At 37.0% G+C, this 20,403-nt stretch overlaps 1 protein-coding gene across 4 annotated transcripts in view; it reads right to left on the bottom strand.

Moving 5' to 3' along the window:
• The window catches only part of PECAM1 (platelet and endothelial cell adhesion molecule 1), a 101,737-nt gene that overhangs the window by 17,816 nt on the left and 63,518 nt on the right, over window positions 1-20,403 (bottom strand). For 2 of the 4 annotated variants that reach the window (XM_051995292.1, XM_051995291.1), the window contains exon 14: window positions 13,765-13,815. The exons of the other annotated variants lie outside the window; for them this stretch is intronic. In XM_051995292.1, the coding sequence (XP_051851252.1) occupies window positions 13,765-13,815 (51 nt within the window). The remainder of the gene's footprint in view (window positions 1-13,764; window positions 13,816-20,403) is intronic. 4 annotated transcript variants of the gene reach the window in all.

Below are 20,403 nucleotides of genomic sequence, written 5' to 3'. Positions count from 1 at the left end.
TAAGAATTGGACATCAAAGGCATGCCCATCAATAGGGGAATGATTAAACAAGCTGTGATATATGATTGTAATAAAAAAATTATTGTGCTATAAGAAATGAAAAGCAGGATGATTCAGAAAAAAACTGGAAAGACTTAAATAAACTGAAAAACAATGAGATGAACAGAACTGGAGAACACTGTGCACAATAACAGCAATATTGTTCAATGAAGAATTGTGAATGACTTAGCTATTCTTAGTAATAAAATGACCTAAAACAATCCCAAAAAACTAATGATAAATTATAGTATCTGCCTCCAGAGAAAGAACTGATATGGACTGAATACTTTTTTTTCTTTTATTCAAATCTTGTACAAAATGACTAAGAAAATGTTTTACATAATTGCACAAGTATAATTTATATCTGATTGTTTACTATCTGAAGAAGAAGAGAGGGGAGAGAGAGAGGGATACAATTTGGAATTCTAAACTATAAACAAAAATGTTTAAAATTTGAAAGAAAAAAAGATTGTTAAGATGCCATAGCTATGTCTAGAGAGACCTCTTCATTCTCTCTTAAATGATACAATTTTGTTAAGCAACTAGCAAATATTTAAAGTGCAATACAAATGTCACTTGTTGTTGTTGTTGTGGCTATCTTTTTGATGCTTTTGAAGCATCTTTTATGGGTGACAAGGGATCCTCACCAGCTCAAAGCCTTTGCACCAAGACCAAGCTATTTAATAAGTGCATAATCATGCACTTATTAATTATCTCTATGTAGTTAATACCCTAATCTACACATTTGTCCTATTCTCTCTCCTTGGCTTCATTTCTGCATCACCAACTACTTTTTGGACAGTTTTTGAATATCACAAACTCCTCCTCTCATAAAAAACTTCTCTTCTTCTGAACTTCTGTCCAGGGCATCACCATCCATCTTCCTAATAACTCTGAAACCTGATTTATCCTCAACTCCTCACACTAATCCCAATCTACTTCCAAATCTTATTATTTCTAATTGTACAGTATCTTTCACCTAAGGCCTCTTCTGTTAAATCTGTCAAAGCATGCAACCATCACTCTAATTCAGCTGGTTGTCACTTCTCACCTGGAGTGAAATATTATTCTAATTGATCTCATATATCTTCCCACTTTAATCCATCCTTCATTTCACTACCAAAGTGATTTTCCTAAAAGGCAGGTTTGAACATGTCATCTTCCCACTCAATAAAAATAGTATTTAAAGTTCTTCGCAACCAAGCCTTTCCCTAATTTCTAGCCTTCTTACACTTTATTTCCTCTACACCTTCTGTACATTCATTCTACACTGGCCTATTTGCTTTTCCTCCCATAGTGTTGAGAATTTTAAATGAATCCCTCTTGATCTCATTGTCACACACAAAAGGAGGTCAAATTCTAGGACTGTCTTTTTAGTATATCCAAAGACATACTCAACTGTCTCCCAGCTGTCTCTTCATGCAGCTACTCTCTCTCTTTTTTTTTTTTAATTTTTAAAAAAATTTTTTTATTTATTTAATTTTTATTTAATAATTACTTTATATTGACACTCGTTTCTGTTCCGATTTTTTTTTCCCTCCCTCCCTCCACCCCCTCCCCTAGATGGCAAGCAGTCCTTTATATGTTGGATATGTTGCAGTATATCCTAGATACAATATATGTTTGCAGAACCGAACAGTTCTCTTGTTGCATAGGGAGAATTGGATTCAGAAGGTATAAATAACCCGGGAAGAAAAACAAAAATGCAGATAGTTCACATTCGTTTCCCAGTGTTCTTTCTTTGGGTGTAGCTCATGCAGCTACTCTCAAATTTAATCCCCAACTCCTCCCTAACTCTATATCCTGCCCTTATTTCCTCTCACCATTTTCCCTCTGACCTTTAAAAATCCCACTTCACTCACAGCCCATTGCTAAAATCATTTTAAATTTTGCCTTTTCATATCAATAAAGGGCAGTCTTTGATTATGATAATGCCTGTTGTGAATTCTTCACATTTGCAACCATTCTTCTACAACCTGTTACTTCTTCACTTGGAAAGTCTGCTCCTGTCTCTGTGTCTTTGCATTGGCCATCTATATCCCCCATGCCTGCGATGCTTTCCCTCCTCACCAGCTTCCTTCAAGACTCAGTTTAGCTCCCATCTTCTGCAGACATCTTTTCTGCTCTTCCCAACAGTAAATGCCTCCCTTCTGAGATTATTTTCTATCTTTATATGTCTTGCACTTACCCAGTTATTTTCATATTGTCAAATGTAAACTAGTTTAATCTTTCCTTGTATCTTAGGTGTTCAACACAATGTCTGGGTATATACAATAAGTACTCAATGAATGCCTATTGATTGACTGAGTCTATGCCTTGAACTGGACATAAAAATACATGTATTTTAAAGAACTCAGAGGATTTGAATGTCATTCAGAATAGTGCCTACCCTCAGGGAGCTTACATTCTACTAGAAGGCTAAGAGTCTGAAAGCAAAGCAGAATAAGATAGTTATCTCCAGCTCTTCTCTATATACAGTACAACAGCATCAGCCTTCATCTTCTTTCAGGCAAACGATGCTCAGATCCTTCTTCTCTCTGGGCCATTTGTCCTACTTCTACTCCTGGGCTAGAGTTTGTGGTTTGCTCTTGGGCCAGATTACTTGAGGTTTAATTGCTTATCTCCAGAGAACACTTTTCCTTTTTTACTTAGAAAAAGGCCAAAGCAACTAGAACAATCAGAACAATGTGTTGTTAAGATGTTTCCCAAAATAACCAACACTAAAACTCCCTGGACTAGGGGAGCAGGTGAACTGAAAAATTAAATGACAGAGGAAAAGGACTGAAAAAACCCAAATGACTTAATGTCAAAGGGGACCTTAGAAGTCATCTAGTTTAGGGGTCCCTGACTTTTTTTTTAATTTTGATACCTAATTTTCAAAAAAGATTAGTTTTATTGTAGTCTTGTATATTTTATTTTATTCATTTTAAAAACTTATTTTAGGGAAGCTCTTTCAAATAGATAACAAAGCTTATTGTCAGGAAAACTTAAGTTCAAATCCAAGTCTCAAATGTTTATTAGAGCTGTGTGACCCTGGACAAATAACTTAATTTTTGTCTGCCTCTGTTTCCTCATCTGTAAAAGGGGGGTGATAAAAGCATCTACCTTCCAGAACTGTTGTGAGAATCAAATACAACATCTGTAAAGTGCTTAGCACAATGTCTGGCACAATACTTATTGCTTGACCATTTCAGTTGTGTCCAATTCTTTGTGAACCCATTTGAGGTTTTCTTGCCCAGTGTCACACAACTGACGTCTGAGGCTACATTTGAACTCAGGCCTTCTGACTCCAGGCCAGGTGCGCTATCTACTTACCCACCTAGCTGCCCTAATAGTAGGTGCTTAATAAATGTTTGTTTCATGATTGCACATATATATCCCATATCAGATTGCTTGCTGTATTGAGAAGGACGAGAAAATTTGGAACAACAAAAAAAAACTCACAAAAACGTTGAAAATTATTTTTACATGTAATTGGGAAAAAATATTACTAAGTAGAAATTAAATAAATAAATGCTTGTCTCCTTTTCTTTCTCCTTCTCAAGTCCTGATTTGACTAGCTTCCTTCAATTATTTTAATGATTAAAATATTATCTTAAATAGGGGTCCAAAGATTTCACTAGACTCCAAAGAGCTCCATGATATTTAAAAAAAAAAAAAAAAAAGATTAAGGATCCCTGATATAGTTCAACCTCCACAATTTACAGATGAGCAAACTGAGAGGGGAGGAGAATTAACTTTTTCCAGGTTTAAGGTCACTTAGGTGGAAAGTGGTCCAACTATTGCCTGAGATCATCCCAGATCATACATTGAGAACAGGAAGAGATTTTATAAACATGAGAAAACTGAACCTCATAAATACTAAATGACTGATTTAGACCCCATGAGTAAATGTAAAATGACATTCAAATTCTCTGAGTCCTTTAAATACAACCCTTACTCTTCTTTGCTCCCTAATATGCTACTTAGTACAGGGTTTTACAAAGAGAGCCCACTAAAGAAAGAGGAAGGTTGACTTGGTCCTCCTCTGAACCCTGGTTTGGACTTCCTGATATTCTGTTTTCTAAACCTTCATTTTTTGCCTTATTATCCATCACTGAGGAGAGTCTTCCCCTCTCTTGCCTGTGGGGAGGTAAGCAACATCCAAATGCAAAAGAATGTTACACAATTATCAGAGAACATTGGATCTTAGAGATCATTTAATGTTATCTATGCTTCCAAATATAAGATTTTGCCCTAGGCTCTGGGCCAGGGCTGGTAGAAGCTTGTACCCAGCTTCTTGCGTTGGAGGGAGCAGCGGTGGACATGTAGGCTACCAGACAACTACAGACAACAAAGGAATTATTACATTGAGCTTGGAGCAGTGAACAGCCATGGATAGGGTTCATCCAGGGTCCCTCCAGGAGGACCAGAATTGCCTTGCTGTTGTGTCCCATCTCTCAAACCTCTCTCCACTCTGTCACTCTGTGGCTGCTGGGTCCAGTGGGACCATTCTCTATTTCCTTCCAGTCCTTCAAGCAGAATTTCCTTAAACAATAGTCCCCCAAATGGTTTCTTCCACCCTTTTCTTGGTGCCAAAATTTTTCCTCTTCCTCCCTCCAAACATACAGCTAGAAACAAGAACCTACACTTTCCAGATCAAACCAGAACTGGCTGCCTCTACCAGCCCTGGTTCCTGACAGTCAATAAAATAAAAAGCAATTAGGACCAGGGTCCTGCTCTACCAATTGCTCCTGGTATAACTACTCTCCCTGGCTGCATTCTGCTGCCCTCTTCCTCCTTCCTTTCTTCTTTACCTTCTCAGCTATTAAACATCAGCCCTCCTTGCTGCTAACTCCAATCCTTGACATCAAAATGATCTTGTTTCTTTTTTTTTTTTTAATAATTTGGAGAAAAGAGAAAAAAATGGGAATGAAAAATAGAAATCAGACTCTCTTCCTTTCATATAGAGCAGAGTCCTAACCCCTTTTGTGTCAAGGAGTCTTCTGACAGTCTGATGTAGTCTACAGACTGCATCTGGAATAAAATTGTTAAATCGTTCCAGGAAATGCTAAATTTCAATTAGAGATTAACAAAAATTAGATGCAATTTTTTTTTCCCCTATAGAACTTCATGAACTCTCTAAAATCTATCCACAGTTCATAGACTCTGGGTTATAAACCTGTTTTAAAGGCAGTAAGAGCCCTAGATTCAAAATCAAGGGATCTAAATTTAAATCTTACTTTCTGGCTATGTGATTCTAGGCAAGTCATTTTCTTCTTTGGCTTCACTTTTCTTATCACAAAATGAGAGATAAATATGCCAGCACTTCCAACCTTGCTTGGTGGTCTTAAAGAATACTTTATGGAAAGCTTCAAGGGATGTAGGAGCAAAAGCCCTTGATAGTACACTTGAGCCAGATTACTTCTCTTATCTCTAAAGGGCCACCCAGTTGAACTTTTTCATTTAAACTGATGGCAAATGTAAAATTCCAATTTAGAAAAGAGGGGGGAAGGAGGAAGGAGGAAGTTGGTTTCATCTTTAGAAAAGAAATGACAGCACTAATAAAGCCTATTTCAAATAACAACCTGAAAGACTCTGGTGAGAAGCAGGGTGGAGGGTTTTTTTTTTTATTTTGTTTTTTTGTTTTTTTTAAACGGGATGTTATTATCTGTAGGTCAAAGCTTTAGGAGGGAAATAGTCTTCCTTAAAGAGGAGGAGGGAATTGGCAGACCAAAATGGCAGCCAGCCACTCAAGGAGGTTTTAATCTCACTTAACTCTCAACAGGCCAAAAGGAAACATTTTTTTGCCAAGCCTTTGTGGGAAGGGAAAAAAGGGAGGAAGAGAAGAAAGATTTCAACTTAAAAAAAAAAGGGGGGGATAGATAAAGCAGGAAATTAAATTTAAGGGGGAAAATCCCCAGAGGATAGTCTCCCAGACTTGACATTTACCAAGTAAGAGGAGAGTTGACATTTTAGGGTAATTTTTTTGTTGTTGTTATTGCTCTGTTAAAAGAAACCAAAGGCAATGAATAGATAGTAGTTGTGGCCTTCATTACAAGTAGCAGCTGAGAGAAGATTCTCTTTGTAAACAAGACTGGATAAATTCTCGTTGTTTAATGAATAGAGAATTGGAGGAACTTCTCCTGAGAGGCACCATTCTAGACTCAGGGATTCAGAAAACTCCAGGGTCTAATAGGAAGCAGAATAGCTGATGCTGTAAAATTTTGAGAGTATGGAGAAGAGAGGAAAATAAACCTGCTCCATCCATAAGGTGTATTATGCCTAGAATTTCATAGTTATGCAGTCACTCTTTTGACATTAATGAAGACAGAATTACATAGATTAGTGGTCAACAAGCCTTTCAAGTGACATTTTCTTATCATCAAAAAATTTCTCAGACAAACCAGCCCTACTGATGAGGTCCTGAATGAGGTCCTACCTATATCTTGAACAAAGAGAAATTGAAGAATTGATCAAACTGATCCCTGGAGCAGGCAGGAGAAAGGCACTGATAGAAATCAATTTAGCTCTGTAATCTCACCCTCTGAGAAGGTTGTCCAATCAAAAATCCAAGTTATATCAAAACCCTGAGGCCCACCTTCTGTAGGGGCCTTGGACAGCCTCACCTTGCTATGTCCTGTCAGAAATCCCAGTCATGCCTCTGAAGTAAATTTTCCCTTTAAAATCTACATTATGGCCCATGCCCTTCTAACTGCCCTTCTTTGGGTCAGTTCACCACCACACACTGCCTCGTGGTGTCTTTCCCTTTATCCTCCTCCATACCAAGTGGTCTCTCTCCTAACCTTACTATGTTTCTCAACCCCTCTTCTCCTCCTTACAGATAGTTAACTCTGTTGGGGTGTTAAGTTCCTTTCAGGATTTAGCCCTTTCTACTGGGTAATTATAAGTTCCACAAAAGAAGTTGTTTTCATATGCTCTCCCAATTCTATTTCATATTCACTGCTCCTGGTGTCTATTGTACCTTTTATTTTGTCTGTAACCTCTCTTAAATAAACCTGCCTTTTGCCAAAGAGAATGGCCATTGTGAATTCTTCACAGGACCAGACCCCAACCTCTGTTGCCTACCATCATCAGCCACATCAGTACCAGGTACACAGAGCATTGTAGTTAATACTATATCTGCTAACTCCGAAAATATATTAATAACAAAATGACAAGTCTTAATGCAAACAAGGATTTGCAGGCTTGCTTATAACAATACAGATCTATCTCTCTGGCAGTGATCTGCTCTAGAGGACCAGATAGAGATAATAGAAGAGACATGGAATCCAGAATTGGGACTTTGGGTTTTCTCTTTGTATATTTTTCCTTATCTATAAAACAAAGGGCTTGGCCTGGGTGATCTCTTAAGTTCCCTCCAGGTTTGCCTTTTATTGAAATGCTAATCCCTCTGAGACCAACAAAGTATGAAACCTTGTGAGTCACTTATATTTCCGTGTCAGGGAGTTTGTTGGATTCTTTCCTGAGAACGGTTTAGAGAGTGGTAAGGGCAGCAGGAAATGGAGGTGGGGGCAGGAAGTATTACTGATTGGAGGAGGGTGGGGAGGAAAAGGGTACCCAAAGGGGAGAATGGAACACTAAAGACAAACTAACTACTTCACAGTTTTTCTCTCAAGGCACTGTCTCTTTAGGATTTAATGGGACAGTTGGAGGCAGGGTGGGCGGGGGGGGGGGGGGGGGGGGGGGAGGAGTGGGGAATGTTACAAATCTCATTTAAGAACGAAATCCCTGAACACTAGTGCTGACAATAAGGAAGCCAAAAATACTTGATTTATGAATATCCTTGAACACAAGAGGCGACAGCAGGAATGCTTGTAACCCCAGTTGCCATTATAAAGACCCCACCCATTCCCTGCTTCCAAAAGAGGCTTACTACACTCAGTTTTGACCAGAAACCCTGAAAGTCTTCCCCTTTCGGACAGACAGACACACACAAACCTCCTTATTTATTTATATAGGTATACATACATAATATATGTACTTACAAACATACACATGTCTATGTATACATACATACGTACATATATGTGTATATGTGGAGGTCTAGACTAAATAGGTGGGCAGACAGAGACTGAAGCACTGATAAGATTACGTCCTAAGCAAGGAAGGGCACTGAGAAGGATCAGTTCAACCTTATAGTCCTACCCTCTGTGGAGGTCTTGGGTAGCCCCACTTTGTTGTGTCCAGTCAGAAATCCAAGTTATGTCAAACCCCTGAGGTTAAATCTCTCCTACAAATCTGTCTATTACTCACTTTGCTGAATCCCTTTTGGGGTTAACCCAACATGATGTTCTACTTGACAGTATCTTTCTCCTCACACTTCCTCAAGCCTCCTGGGGGTATCATCTCATCCCCTCGTGGTGATTGGATCTGATCCAATACCTGATTGGACAACCTTCTCAGAGGGTGAGATTACAGAGCTAAATTGATTTCTATCAGTGCCTTTCTCCTGCCTGCTCCAGGGATCAGTTTGATCAATTCTTCAATTTCTCTTTGTTCAAGATATAGGTAGGACCTCATTCAGGACCTCATCAGTAGGGCTGGTTTTCTCCTTCTTATAACTAACTTAACTCTTTTAATCATCTATGGATTTTGCCTGCCATCAATGGAGTACTCTCCCCTCATGCCATATTCCTTTAATGGATTCTTCTAAACTCCTTTTCTTGGGCAACTATATTGTTCTCCCAAATCTATTTATTACATTCCTGGTATTTATTGTATCTCTTCATTTTGTCCATACCCTCTTCTCCAAAATAAAGTATCTTTTATATACATGTACACACAGACACACACACACACTCTAAAAGAAACCATTCTCTGTCTCATTTCTTGCCTAATCTTAATCATCGATTAAGTATTGCCTCAATCAAACTAATACCTGTTAAAGACCTTAGTGTAAAAAGCCAAGGTCTCTCACTGCATCCAGGACCATCTCCAGTTACCTATCTATCCCTGGCCACTGGATGTAGATGGCTCTGGAGGGGAAAGTGAAGCAGGTGACCTTAATTCACTTGCATGTCATGAAATCACTTGCCCTATATCATGGTCCTCTTCAAGAACAAACAACTAAACTCATGACTGATAACATGGAGAACAAGAAGCTCCTTTGCCATCCAGAAGACAGTAAAGGGCATAAAGAGAAGAGAGAGAAATCCCTTTGTTCTTAAGGTAAAGGGGAATAGGAGGAATGGGTTGTTCTATTTGAAAAGATTGGGAACCACTGCCTAATACTGTGCTCTCTCCTTTAATAAATACCTAACTAGGGCAGCCAGTAAGTGGCACAAATATTTGCTGGGCAGGAGCAGAATTGCTCAGTAATAACTATTCTGCCTAGTGTCCCTCCCTTCTACAGAGGGAAACACATGGACTTTTGTTACTGCTAACTGTTTGTAGGGAGGCTCATAAGTGGCAAAGAGAAGAGTATTTTCTAGACACTATAGATATCTGAGGGAAATGTTCAGTTCAGCATCAGTTTAGTACATAAAAAGAACTAGCAGTTAAACTTGTTCAAAGATTTTACAGAGTCACTTGATACTAGAGATGTACAAGTAGAAGGAAAGTAGCTGCCTGGGGAGTCAAAGAACATTTATGCATCAGATTAGGTTGGACTTCTGAAGTGCATTTCAACATTAGGATTACAGGAATATAATATGGATACTAGTAATAAACATTTATATGGTGCTTTAAGGCTAAATATGGCTTTCACATATACTGTTTTACTTGATTTGTCCAAGAATTCTGTGTACTTGTCATTATCCCTGTTTCACAAAAGAAACTGAGGATCTCAGCAATAAGAGGAAAAAAAGCTAACTAGTAAATAACATAGGACTCAAACTCAGGTCTTCCTATACAAGCCTCTTACAGTCAGAATACTAATAGTATGTGAGTCCCACCAGTTACTGAGAACAAAATGATCTATGTATTTTAAACATTTCTAGCTATCTAGATGAATTAAAGAAGACAAAAACAAAATTGAGAACTTGAAAAGTGAACCTGTAGGGCCTAAGTAAAAAGTATTCTGGCTTATTAGTGGCAGAACTCAAGGTTAAAACTTAGATCTCCTTTTTTTCTATTAGAATGGAAATTCTCATGAACTCAGTGCAGATTGAAGCATACTTTCTTCACTTTGTTTTTCTTATATTTTTCTGGGGGCATGCTTTCTTTTATAATATAGAAAAGTGTTTTGCATGACCACATATATAATTGATATATTACTTGTCTTCTCAAGGGATAGGGAATGAAGGAAAAGAATTTGGAACTTAAAAATTTTTAAATCAATATTTAAAGTGTTTAAAAATATAATTGGAAAAATTTTAATCAAATAAAAATATATATTTAAAAGGAGTTGGAGTTCTTAATATGGAGTCCATAAACTTAAAATTTTTTTGGATATTAATATTTCCATATGATTGACTTTCTTTGCAACTCTGTGCATTTTATTTTATGCACTTGAAAACACGATTCTGAGAAAGAATTCCTAGGTTCTGTTAGAAGAAGAGAAGTTAAAATCTCTTCCTTTAAAAAGAGTTCTTTTGGTTCAGTTTCCCTTTGATGGTGACTAGCCATGGGATGCCATAACAGGATTATGCAAATAGATTCAAGTTAGGCAAGGGAAAATAACTTTATGGCTTCAAAAGAATAATTCCGTGTCATGAAAAGAGCTTAACAAAGGTTATTGTGCCATTTTCTTTTATAGGTACATTTCAAATATAGATAGATATCCATTAATCCAACTTGAGAGTTGTTATAGTTCTGTCTGAAGGAAGAGGAATAAGTCCAATAAGCTATGGTAAATATTGTTAACCTTTGGACTCTATGTTTCTTGGGAACACTCAAGTTTCTATTCTCAGGATTGCAAAATACAGAGCTACAAAGATCCTAAGAGTACATGTAGTACAAACTTCAAATATATTACAAATATTTTACAAGGAAAAATAAACCCAGAGAAGTTAGATTTGCTCACTAGTATTAAGTAGCAGAACCAAGGCTGATACCTATTTCCTTTTATTATAATATACAATGAATAATACTTTATACAATATCATATTCTATAGAAAAGATAGAATGTCATAGTAGATAGAAGGTTAAGTCAGGAGTCAAAAAGACTCAAATTGGGTTAAGATATTTCTGATATTTACTAAACTACATGATCATCAAGCAACTCCCTTAGATTTATCTACAAAATCATATTTAGTTTGTTAGTTTCATGGAGAGAAATCTCTCTTTGGCATCTCTACAGACTGATGAAATCTTGGCTCTTTCTCATGTTTTCCACAAGTATTTAGCATGCAAAAAGGATAAGTTAAAAGAAATGGATGTGTTTAAACTAGAAGAGAGATGACTTTGGGGAAACATGACAACAATCTTTAAGTATTTGAAGTATCTTTCACATGAAAGATAAACTTGTTCTGTTCAAGTCTGTTCTTCAAGGAGATATGGATGTATATGTAGCATTGATCTAAGGAAAAGCATCCTGTCTATTTTTATTGTTGAATTATTTCAGTTCTATATAACTTTCTGTGACCTCACATGGGGGTTTCTTGCCAAAGATACTAGAGTGGTTTGCCCTTTCCTTTTCTAGATCATTTTACATTTGAAGCACAGAAAATTAAGTGATGTGCCTAGGTCTCACAGTTCATGTCCTCCTGACAGAACTAATGTCCTCCTGACACCAGGGCCAGCACTTTATGCATTGTGCCACTTCGTTGCCCTATTCCTATTAGAACTGTCCAAAAAGTAAAATTGGCTGTGATTCTTCAAGAATAGATCAGACTATCACTTGCTTGTAATGTTGTAGAAAGAAATATTTTCCAAATAAGATTAGATTTGATAATTCCTAAGATCTCTTCCAACTCTGAGATTCTCTGATGTTCAGACTGATGGAATGGAGTGGGTACTGGTCTAGGAATCAAGAGACCTGGTTTCCCTTCTCAGTTCTGCCATTAATCTGGATTTTCCTGGAAAAGTCATTTCCCTTATTCTAGTGCTGCTATCTTCATCTGTTTTGAGGGGAGTGATGATTCTCTAAACTTTCCATTAGTTTGATCACTCCTGATTCCTTAGCTGGAGATAAAAATTCCCCTACAAGGCAAATTACTTGTGGTAACCAGAGTTCTACTCCATTCTGTGAGGTAATTTGGACAGTGATCACAATTATGTTTTGCAGAGAAATAATGTATTTTCTGAGAAGAGTCAATTAACAGATATTTTGAAAAGAATTGGATATTGTTAATAAATATTCTGAGAGGGAAAAGTCTGTTAACATATTCTCTCAGGAGAAAGTTATTGGCATTTGGCAATTATGGCTTTTTTGAATGAAGAAAACTTGTCCTAAGTTTTGGGAATAGCACTGGCAAGGAGATGGAGAGACACAAGCAGATGAGACACAAGTGATCAAATTATGCAAATGAGGAAGAAGAGATGAAAAGAGAGGGCTATTGGCATGAATGGCCATTAAGTCCAAACTGAAGAGCTCTTAGGGCATAAACCCAAAAAAGCTTTTTATTGGAGCTGGCCAGAAAGTCTCCAGAACTCCATGGGTCCCTGCCTTAGCATGCTGCTATTGTTGCACCATTCTTTTTTTTTCCCCCTGAGGCAATTGGGGTTAAGTGACTTGTCCAGGGTCACACAGCTAGGAAGTGTTAAGTATCTGAGACCAGATTTGAGCTGGTGCTCTAGCCACTGTACCACCTAGCTGCCCCATGTTGCATCATTCTTTAAGGGTGAACCTTAAAGCCCATTCAAAGGTCATGCCTAGGAGAAGCTAACTTATTGGGTTCAGCTTTCCCTGATAATGGACTGCATCCATGACTTCCCAAACCATAATTCTTTTCTGGTTACTACTCCCCCTTATATGTTGTTTCTCCCACCAGAATTAAGCTCCTGGAAGTCAAGAACTGCCTTTCTTTTGTATTAACACCCCTAGCATTTAATACTATGCTTAGCACACAATAAGTATTCGATAAATGTTTTTCATTTATTCATTCATCATCTGTCCTATAAAATGGGGAATGCCAAATCTGTTTTTTCTACCTCTTGCACAGTGCGACTGATAACCAAAAATATATTGTCTTTTCTACTGGTGAAAGGTTATGATAATCAAATACCCAGTGTCCTCCTCACAATATCTGTGATTTTGTGTTTTAGACTAGGTTGTAGCTCTCTTTCCTGGCTACCAGTCATCATCACTCCCTCAATCCCATCCATCTCTCTTCCACTCTACCTTCTTCTTCCATTGTACCCTCTGTAAATTGCCTTCATTTGTTAATAAACAAGCCTTCATCTTAGACGTGTGACCTTCCCTAGGAAATTACAATGTGTGTGCATATGTGTGTATGACAGAAATACTGTTTATATAACACTATCTATGTTCATGTTGCTTCTCCTCAGTAGAAGCTACACTCTTGATGGCAGGAACCATTTAATTTTTGGTTTGTACCTCTGGCACACCACCTGACACATAATAGCTGCTTAATAAATGCTTGTTGAATTGAATTGTAGAGTCACTTTCCCTCCACCCCCTCCTTAGGACATCTGGTTTTCTTATCTGGTCAGAGAGAAAAGGGATTGGTAGCATACATAGGAAAAAATATGAATTCCCCTCCTCTTCAGAGCTTTTCACCTGTCTCCTGAAACTCACCCCTCCTCTTTCCCCATCCACCCAAGCCCAGCCCACTTCCTCAAACCTCCCTGTCCACCTCCACTGTGGACTAGCCAACTTACCAGCCTTTCTGATTTCACTGTAAACAGTTTCAGTTCCTTTCCTTTCAGGAGCTGGAAAAGGTATGGGCACAGATTCAGTGTCTTTCCTTTAAACTGACAAAGTTAAGATATTTTATCAAATAGATATGGTTGTTCAGGATACCACACATATTTCCCATTCCCTATCAATACATCCTGATGAAGGGAGAAACTCTACTATCAAGGTTATAAAGTTAATTCACTGAAGGGCTATGTAGGGCTACCAAAGCTTCTTAAACTGTAGGTCTCCACCCTAACTGATAGCATATCGGAATGTGGGAGTTGTGAAATTATGATTTATTATCAGTACATGTTTGATTTGTATATTTATTGGATATATCTATTTACCTCAGGGTCATATAAAAATTTCTTAGGCCAAAAGAAGTCACGAATGGAAAAAGTTTAAGAAGTTCTGCCTGAGGTTATTCCATAGTCTCCTTACAAAGGAAAGAATAAACTACTCTTGTCTAGTTAACTTTTCTGAAATTAAAAATATGCACAATACAAGGATATTCAGTGAATTGCTTATTTTTGTAAGTTCTAAATCCTAAGGAGATATGAATTTGAAAGAAATCATCAAACTTGTATTAAGCACTTACTATATGTCAGACACTGCACAAAGCAGAGGGAACACAAAGAGAAAATTGAAACATTTCCAGCCCCAAAGGAACTTACATTTTTGCGGGGAATATAATGTGTCCAAATATTAGTAAATATCAAATATATACAAAAGTAAATTATATTATAAATTAATATATTGTAAAGTGCTGTGCACAAGATCTGGTACATGATGATATTTAAACATTATTATCCTCATTATTAGAGAGAGAGATACAGAACAGCTAATTAGGGGGAAAGGAGGGAAGAGAATCAAGAGAAGTTTAGGGCCAGAAATAAGGCAACAGGCCATTTGGCACTCCCAAATGCCTGTAAAGTGCCAGGACCTGTGTTTAGTCCCCATCTGTCACTGTCTCCTCCTCCACCCCAACACCTGTTACTTAGTATTATCATTTAAGGCTTTCAGCTTTATGACTGAAATATCATGGGGATGACTTGGATTTCCAGAGCAGTAGATTGATAACAATAACAACAACAAAAATCAAACCCAAGACCCTGACTCCAATCATACTGTACCCCTTTCCTGCCTCCTGCTATTTCCCCTCCCCTTCTCCTCCTCTCTACACACAAAATGATCCAATAAATATTCCCTTCTTCCTAAAAAATTGCCAGAAGTTTCTTTCGGGAAAGAAGAAATAAGATATTTTTTTGTGCTCTCCTCTAGGATTTTTCTCCCAGCCCTATCTCTTGTGAATGAATATTGCAATTTATCCCTGACATCAACTCTGAAGATGTCTGCGACACCACACTAAGATCCTCAGTGGTCTGTCCCTGCTTTTTCCATCTGGTGTTTTTGGTGAGTAGTTCTAGATTTTAAGGCTACTGTTTGGGTTTCCATTTCCTATCACCAAAGTCAAAAAAAAAAAAGGGAAAATTCTCCCACAGGCAATTTTACTAACTTTGTGGTCCCCTAAGCATGTGACTGGTCTATGGATTAATTTGGCTCTGTCTGAGGAATAGGAAAGATCCCAGATGAACTCTATTCCTTGTTTCTTTACATTATCCATGTTGATGTCTCTAAATTCTGACGAAAATGAGGTTTCTTGAAAAGGAATGGTTTTGATGGGGTGAATAAGACCTCAACAGAAAGACCCCAGGTCTTTGGGATCTGTGAAGGTCACAGGAAAGAGCCTGAATTACAGTCCAAGCTACTCTTAGAAGCAAGCCAAGTTATGATGTCAAACCCCAAGGTTATTTTTATCTTATAAAAGACTCTACTGGTATCCCACTTCTTTGCCAACTTCTTTCACACTTGGTCCATTTACTAAGTATCACAGTGGTTAGTTTATTAGGAACTTAGCCTGTTTTAACAGTCTTCCACATTGTTATGGTGTCTTCCCCTTATTAATGGCATCTTCCCCCTTATTACTGGCAAGTTAATGGAACTTAAGTCAAGTCTTTCCCCTTGTTAATTACTTAAATTCCCTTTTAGAACTTAGCCTGCCACTCAATGGCATAACAATAAAATCTTTGTCTCTTGATTTAGAAATGGTCTGAGCCTATAAATTCTTTTGGGACACCACCCTAAATTCCAAAATATTTGGGGGTTCAATGCCCACTCCCCAATATTTTCTTTAGGAAAATAGATGGCTTTATATGCAAGATATTTCCCAGATTCCACTGTTTTAAACTACCAAACTACTTTGTGCTGCTTCTAACCGATTACAGTAAGAGTCAAAGCAAGCTATTCACAGAGATCTCACTTAAAGAAGGAGACCTCTATACTTAACTAAATCCCAGAACCCATTAATTTACAATCTAGAATAATCACCTCCCACACTCCCCCTTTCCTAAAACCATTCTCTTATATAAACATTGGCAAAAATGAGACATTGATTTATAGGAACTGCAACAAGGCAGGTCTTCGCAGAAGGGTGCAAAATTTAGGAGGCAATTGACCACCATAAGGGAAAGAATATTTGACTTAAAAGGCCCAGGTTCAAATTGTGCCTCTGACACTTATTAGCAAGGTCAGTGTGGGCAAGGCACTTAAACTCTCTGAACCTCAGTTTTCTAATGTGTAAAAAAATCATTGGGATTAAGGCAACTAAAGTCAAGCACTGTGCCAAGTGCTGGAGACACAAAGAATGGCAAAAGGGTAGTCTTTGTCCTTAAAGAACTTACATTCTAATGGGTGAGACAAGATGGAGACAACTATACTTAGAAACCAAGGGAAATATTTAAATATGAAAAACAAACAGTCAGGTATATGAGGGAGTCACAGGGTTCAGGGAAAAAAAGGAATAAGTTAGGAAATATCCTGAAGGTGATGTAAATTGTGTGAGGGGGACCCTGAAACTGTGTCCCCTTTAATCTGTAAAAGAAGAGTGATTCTGGGTCTCAAGCTATCCCCTGGGAAAAGCATACCTTTCCCAGACAACACCCAGTTAAGTGAATTTATTCACTTGGAGATCTCAGACTGATAGTCCTATTGAGAAGTTCAAACTCCCAAGATAAATAATCTCTTTTCAATTGGAGATCTAGGCCTGAAGCATTGTCAATAATTGAGTGAAAGTCATTCAATTTTGAATTGAAGCCCAAGCCTCAGATGGCAAATAAAAAACAACTTTGAACCCCAAATCTTTGCAGAAGTCCTAAATAGGATTATTCTTGCCAAGGAAGCTCTCTTCTTGGCAAGCTGCCTTACCAGGACTTTTGCCTATTGGCAAAAGTGTTAACCTTTGTTATCTTCCTAACAGGACCTTTTTTTTACTCACTAAGATGTCTGTCTTCCACACAGATTTCAAGTTTTTTAATTCTTTTCACATAGGACCCATGCCTCCCACCAGAGGGGATTTCCCATCCTAATTCTCACACCTTTTCACTACCACTAACCTCATCATTTGCACCTCATCAAAGGGGAGAAGGCTGAAGAGACTTACTCTTTCTTTCTTTCTTTCTTTCTTTCTTTCTTTCTTTCTTTCTTTCTTTCTTTCTTTCTTTCTTTCTTTCTTTCTTTCTTTCTTTCTTTCTTTCTTTCTTTCTTTCTTTCCTTTTCCTTTCTGCCTTTCTTCCTTCTTCTTCCTTTCTTGTTTTTTTTTTTTTTAAATCAACACACTCTCTAAGATTCCTTTCCAGATATTAATATATGATACTGTTATAATGGGAGGACTGACCAATGAAGGGCTATTTCTTTCTTTCCTTTCTTCCTTCCTTCCTTTTAAAAAAAAAATCAACACTTAGAATGAAAAGACTTTCATATATTTAAGAAAAAGACTGCAGAATTAATAAAAAAATTTAACATCAGGAGAAATACAAAATAAATATTAAAAGCCAATTTTAAGGGAAAGGTCAAGCTGTTTACTTCTTATATGTGAAAAATGTTATTAGTACTCTTATGGTTGTCATCATTATTTTGGTAGTTTGGGGTTTTTTATGTCTTTAAAAAATTTATTTAGTTATTTTATTATATGTAAAAACATTTTTTAACATTCATTTTTAAAATTTTGACTTCCGGGTTCTTTATCTTCCTTCCTTCCCACCCATAGCCCTCCATTGAGAATGCAAGCAATTGTCATGAAAAACATTTCTATAATAGTCATGTTATGAAAGAAAACATGGACCAAAAAAACCCTCAAGAAAAATAACGTTTTAAAAAAAATTTCAATCTGCATGAGAATCTATTTCTTAGAGCATGCTCATGCATAACCTTCATTTGTAGATATTCCTCATCTGATTCCAACCAGTTCTGACTATGAATGATTTTGTGATGATAAATAATCTTTTGATTGGCTAACGAGCTAGAAGGACTGATGGCTATGAAAATTGCTTCCCTTTTCCCCCACATATTACTTAATTTGCTTAATCTGTTCTATTTCAGCTATCTGTAAGCCATCAGTCTTTTTAGCACATCAACCTACCAGAAGGCTCTTCATCAATATACAGCACTAGCCTTCCAATCCCTCATGTTTCAAAGAAAGCCCACCATGGCTCCACTGATTGGACTGGAACCAGACAAAGAATATCAACATTTGTAAAAGTAACAAGAAGGATAAATCTGAGCATGCTTTAAGGCCTGGGCCCTCAGGGTGATACCTCAGCAACTTTAAAAAAAAAGATAGAAATTAACATCTAGTTAGAATAATAATTAAAATTGGAAACTACAAGAATAGAAAAATGGGAAGTTTATGCCTTCCTATTTCCACCTCTCACCCCAGGTTATCAGTAACTTTTAACCGGGCATCTCCTCATCCCCTCGGTTGTACCTCCAGGCTAGTACTACTTGCCTAAGGGGTAAAAATTGTTACTCATGTCTCTAACTTCCTATTTAATGAAGAAAAATTTTTGGAGATAAATAATAAATATATACTCTAAATTTTATGATTTTTAAAAATCATTTTGTAACTCTTAAAGTGTTTATGTAAATATCTCTACTTTACAAATGAGGAAACTAAGTGTCAGAGAGATTAATTTACTATTCCATAGACCTGCAGCTGGTAAAGTGTTAGAGCCAGGTTTGGATGCAGGTCAGCCTAATTGCAAGTTCAGTTCTATATCCAACACACAACTTCTTCATAAACTCAAGATTAATAACAACAATATACAGCAAATGATGCTCCAAAAATTAAAAAGTTCTTATTTCATTTTACAAATGAGGACATTCCCCCTCTCTGAGGAGGATTTAAATGCCCAAAGTCACCCAAGTAACCAGTGTCAGAACTGGGATTCTAACTCAAGTCTCCTGAATACTAATAGTGTCCTTTCTGTAACACATTCGCTAGTATATCTACATAACTGTACTACATACTACATAACAACACAACTACATAACAACTACATACATTCTCAAGAGAGAATCTTTTTTTCCATTGATGTTCTGACAAGGAAGAGGAAAGTTCAGCAGGGGACTTTTTTGACCACATATTTCTTCTAATAAGACTAAATTCTTTGTGTACCATCAGCTGTTTTAAAGCCCTAATTTGCCATATGAAAATTTACAGACATAGATTATGGCCATGTTTTGTTTCCCAGATTCATATGCCCAGCCTTAGCTTCCTTCTTAAATTATAAGTATATAAGTCAGACTTATATTAACTATCTCAAACTTAATTTTTTCAAGACAAAACTTATCTTTTCCCCAAAACCACACTACTTTTGAATTTATTTCTGCCAAGGATATGACCATCTTTCTAGTCATCTGGGTTTATAACCTCAGTGTCCTGTTCAACTCCTTACTCTTCTTTACCGTATTTATCTGATCAGTTTCCAAAACTTATTGATTCTACTTCCACAGCTTTCATATTCATCCTTTTTTCTTCATATAAACTACTGCCTCATTTCTTTTCTTTCTTTCTTTTTTCTTTTCTTTGCTGAGGCAATTGGGGTTAAGTGACTTGCCCAAGGTCACTCAGCTAGGAAGTGTAGGTTGGATTTGAACTCACGTCCTCCTGACTTCAGGGCTTGTGCTTTATCCACTGCACCACCTAGTTGGCCCTGCCTCATTGCTTCCTGCCTGGGCTATTCCAATAGTCTTTTAATTAGGATCTCTGGTTCATCTTTCCCATTCTGTTCTGTATATAGCTGCCAAAATGATTTTTTAATTTGTTTTTTTTTCCTGGTTATGCATGTACATTAATTTTTTAAATATATATTTCTTTATGAATCATGTTGGGAGAGAAAAATCAGAGAGGAAAATAAAAGGGAAAAACCATAAGAGAAAAAAAAAAACCAGAAGAAAAAGAAAAGAAAAATGAACATAGCATATGTTCATTTACATTCAATATCCATAAAATACTTTTCCTAAAACATGGATCTGATCTTGTTGCCCCTGATATATTGGCTTCCAAGATGGAATATAAGCTCCTTGAGGACAGAATCTATTTGGTTTCTATCTTTGTAAATCCAATACTTAGCATAATGCCTGGTATATAATAGGCATTTAATAAATGTTGTTTGTTGATTGACTAATTTCAGTTCTGTATTTGGCACCAAGACTAATGTGAACCAATGGGGAACCATAATGTATTCATTAAATCTAGTATTTCTCTGTGTCTGCCAGATTCC

The sequence above is a fragment of the Antechinus flavipes genome, chromosome 4 (genome assembly GCF_016432865.1).
Source record: "Antechinus flavipes isolate AdamAnt ecotype Samford, QLD, Australia chromosome 4, AdamAnt_v2, whole genome shotgun sequence".
In the NCBI taxonomy this organism is placed as follows: domain Eukaryota; kingdom Metazoa; phylum Chordata; class Mammalia; order Dasyuromorphia; family Dasyuridae; genus Antechinus; species Antechinus flavipes.
Note: the sequence above shows the minus strand (reverse complement) of the source record. Positions and strands in the feature narration are given on the sequence as shown.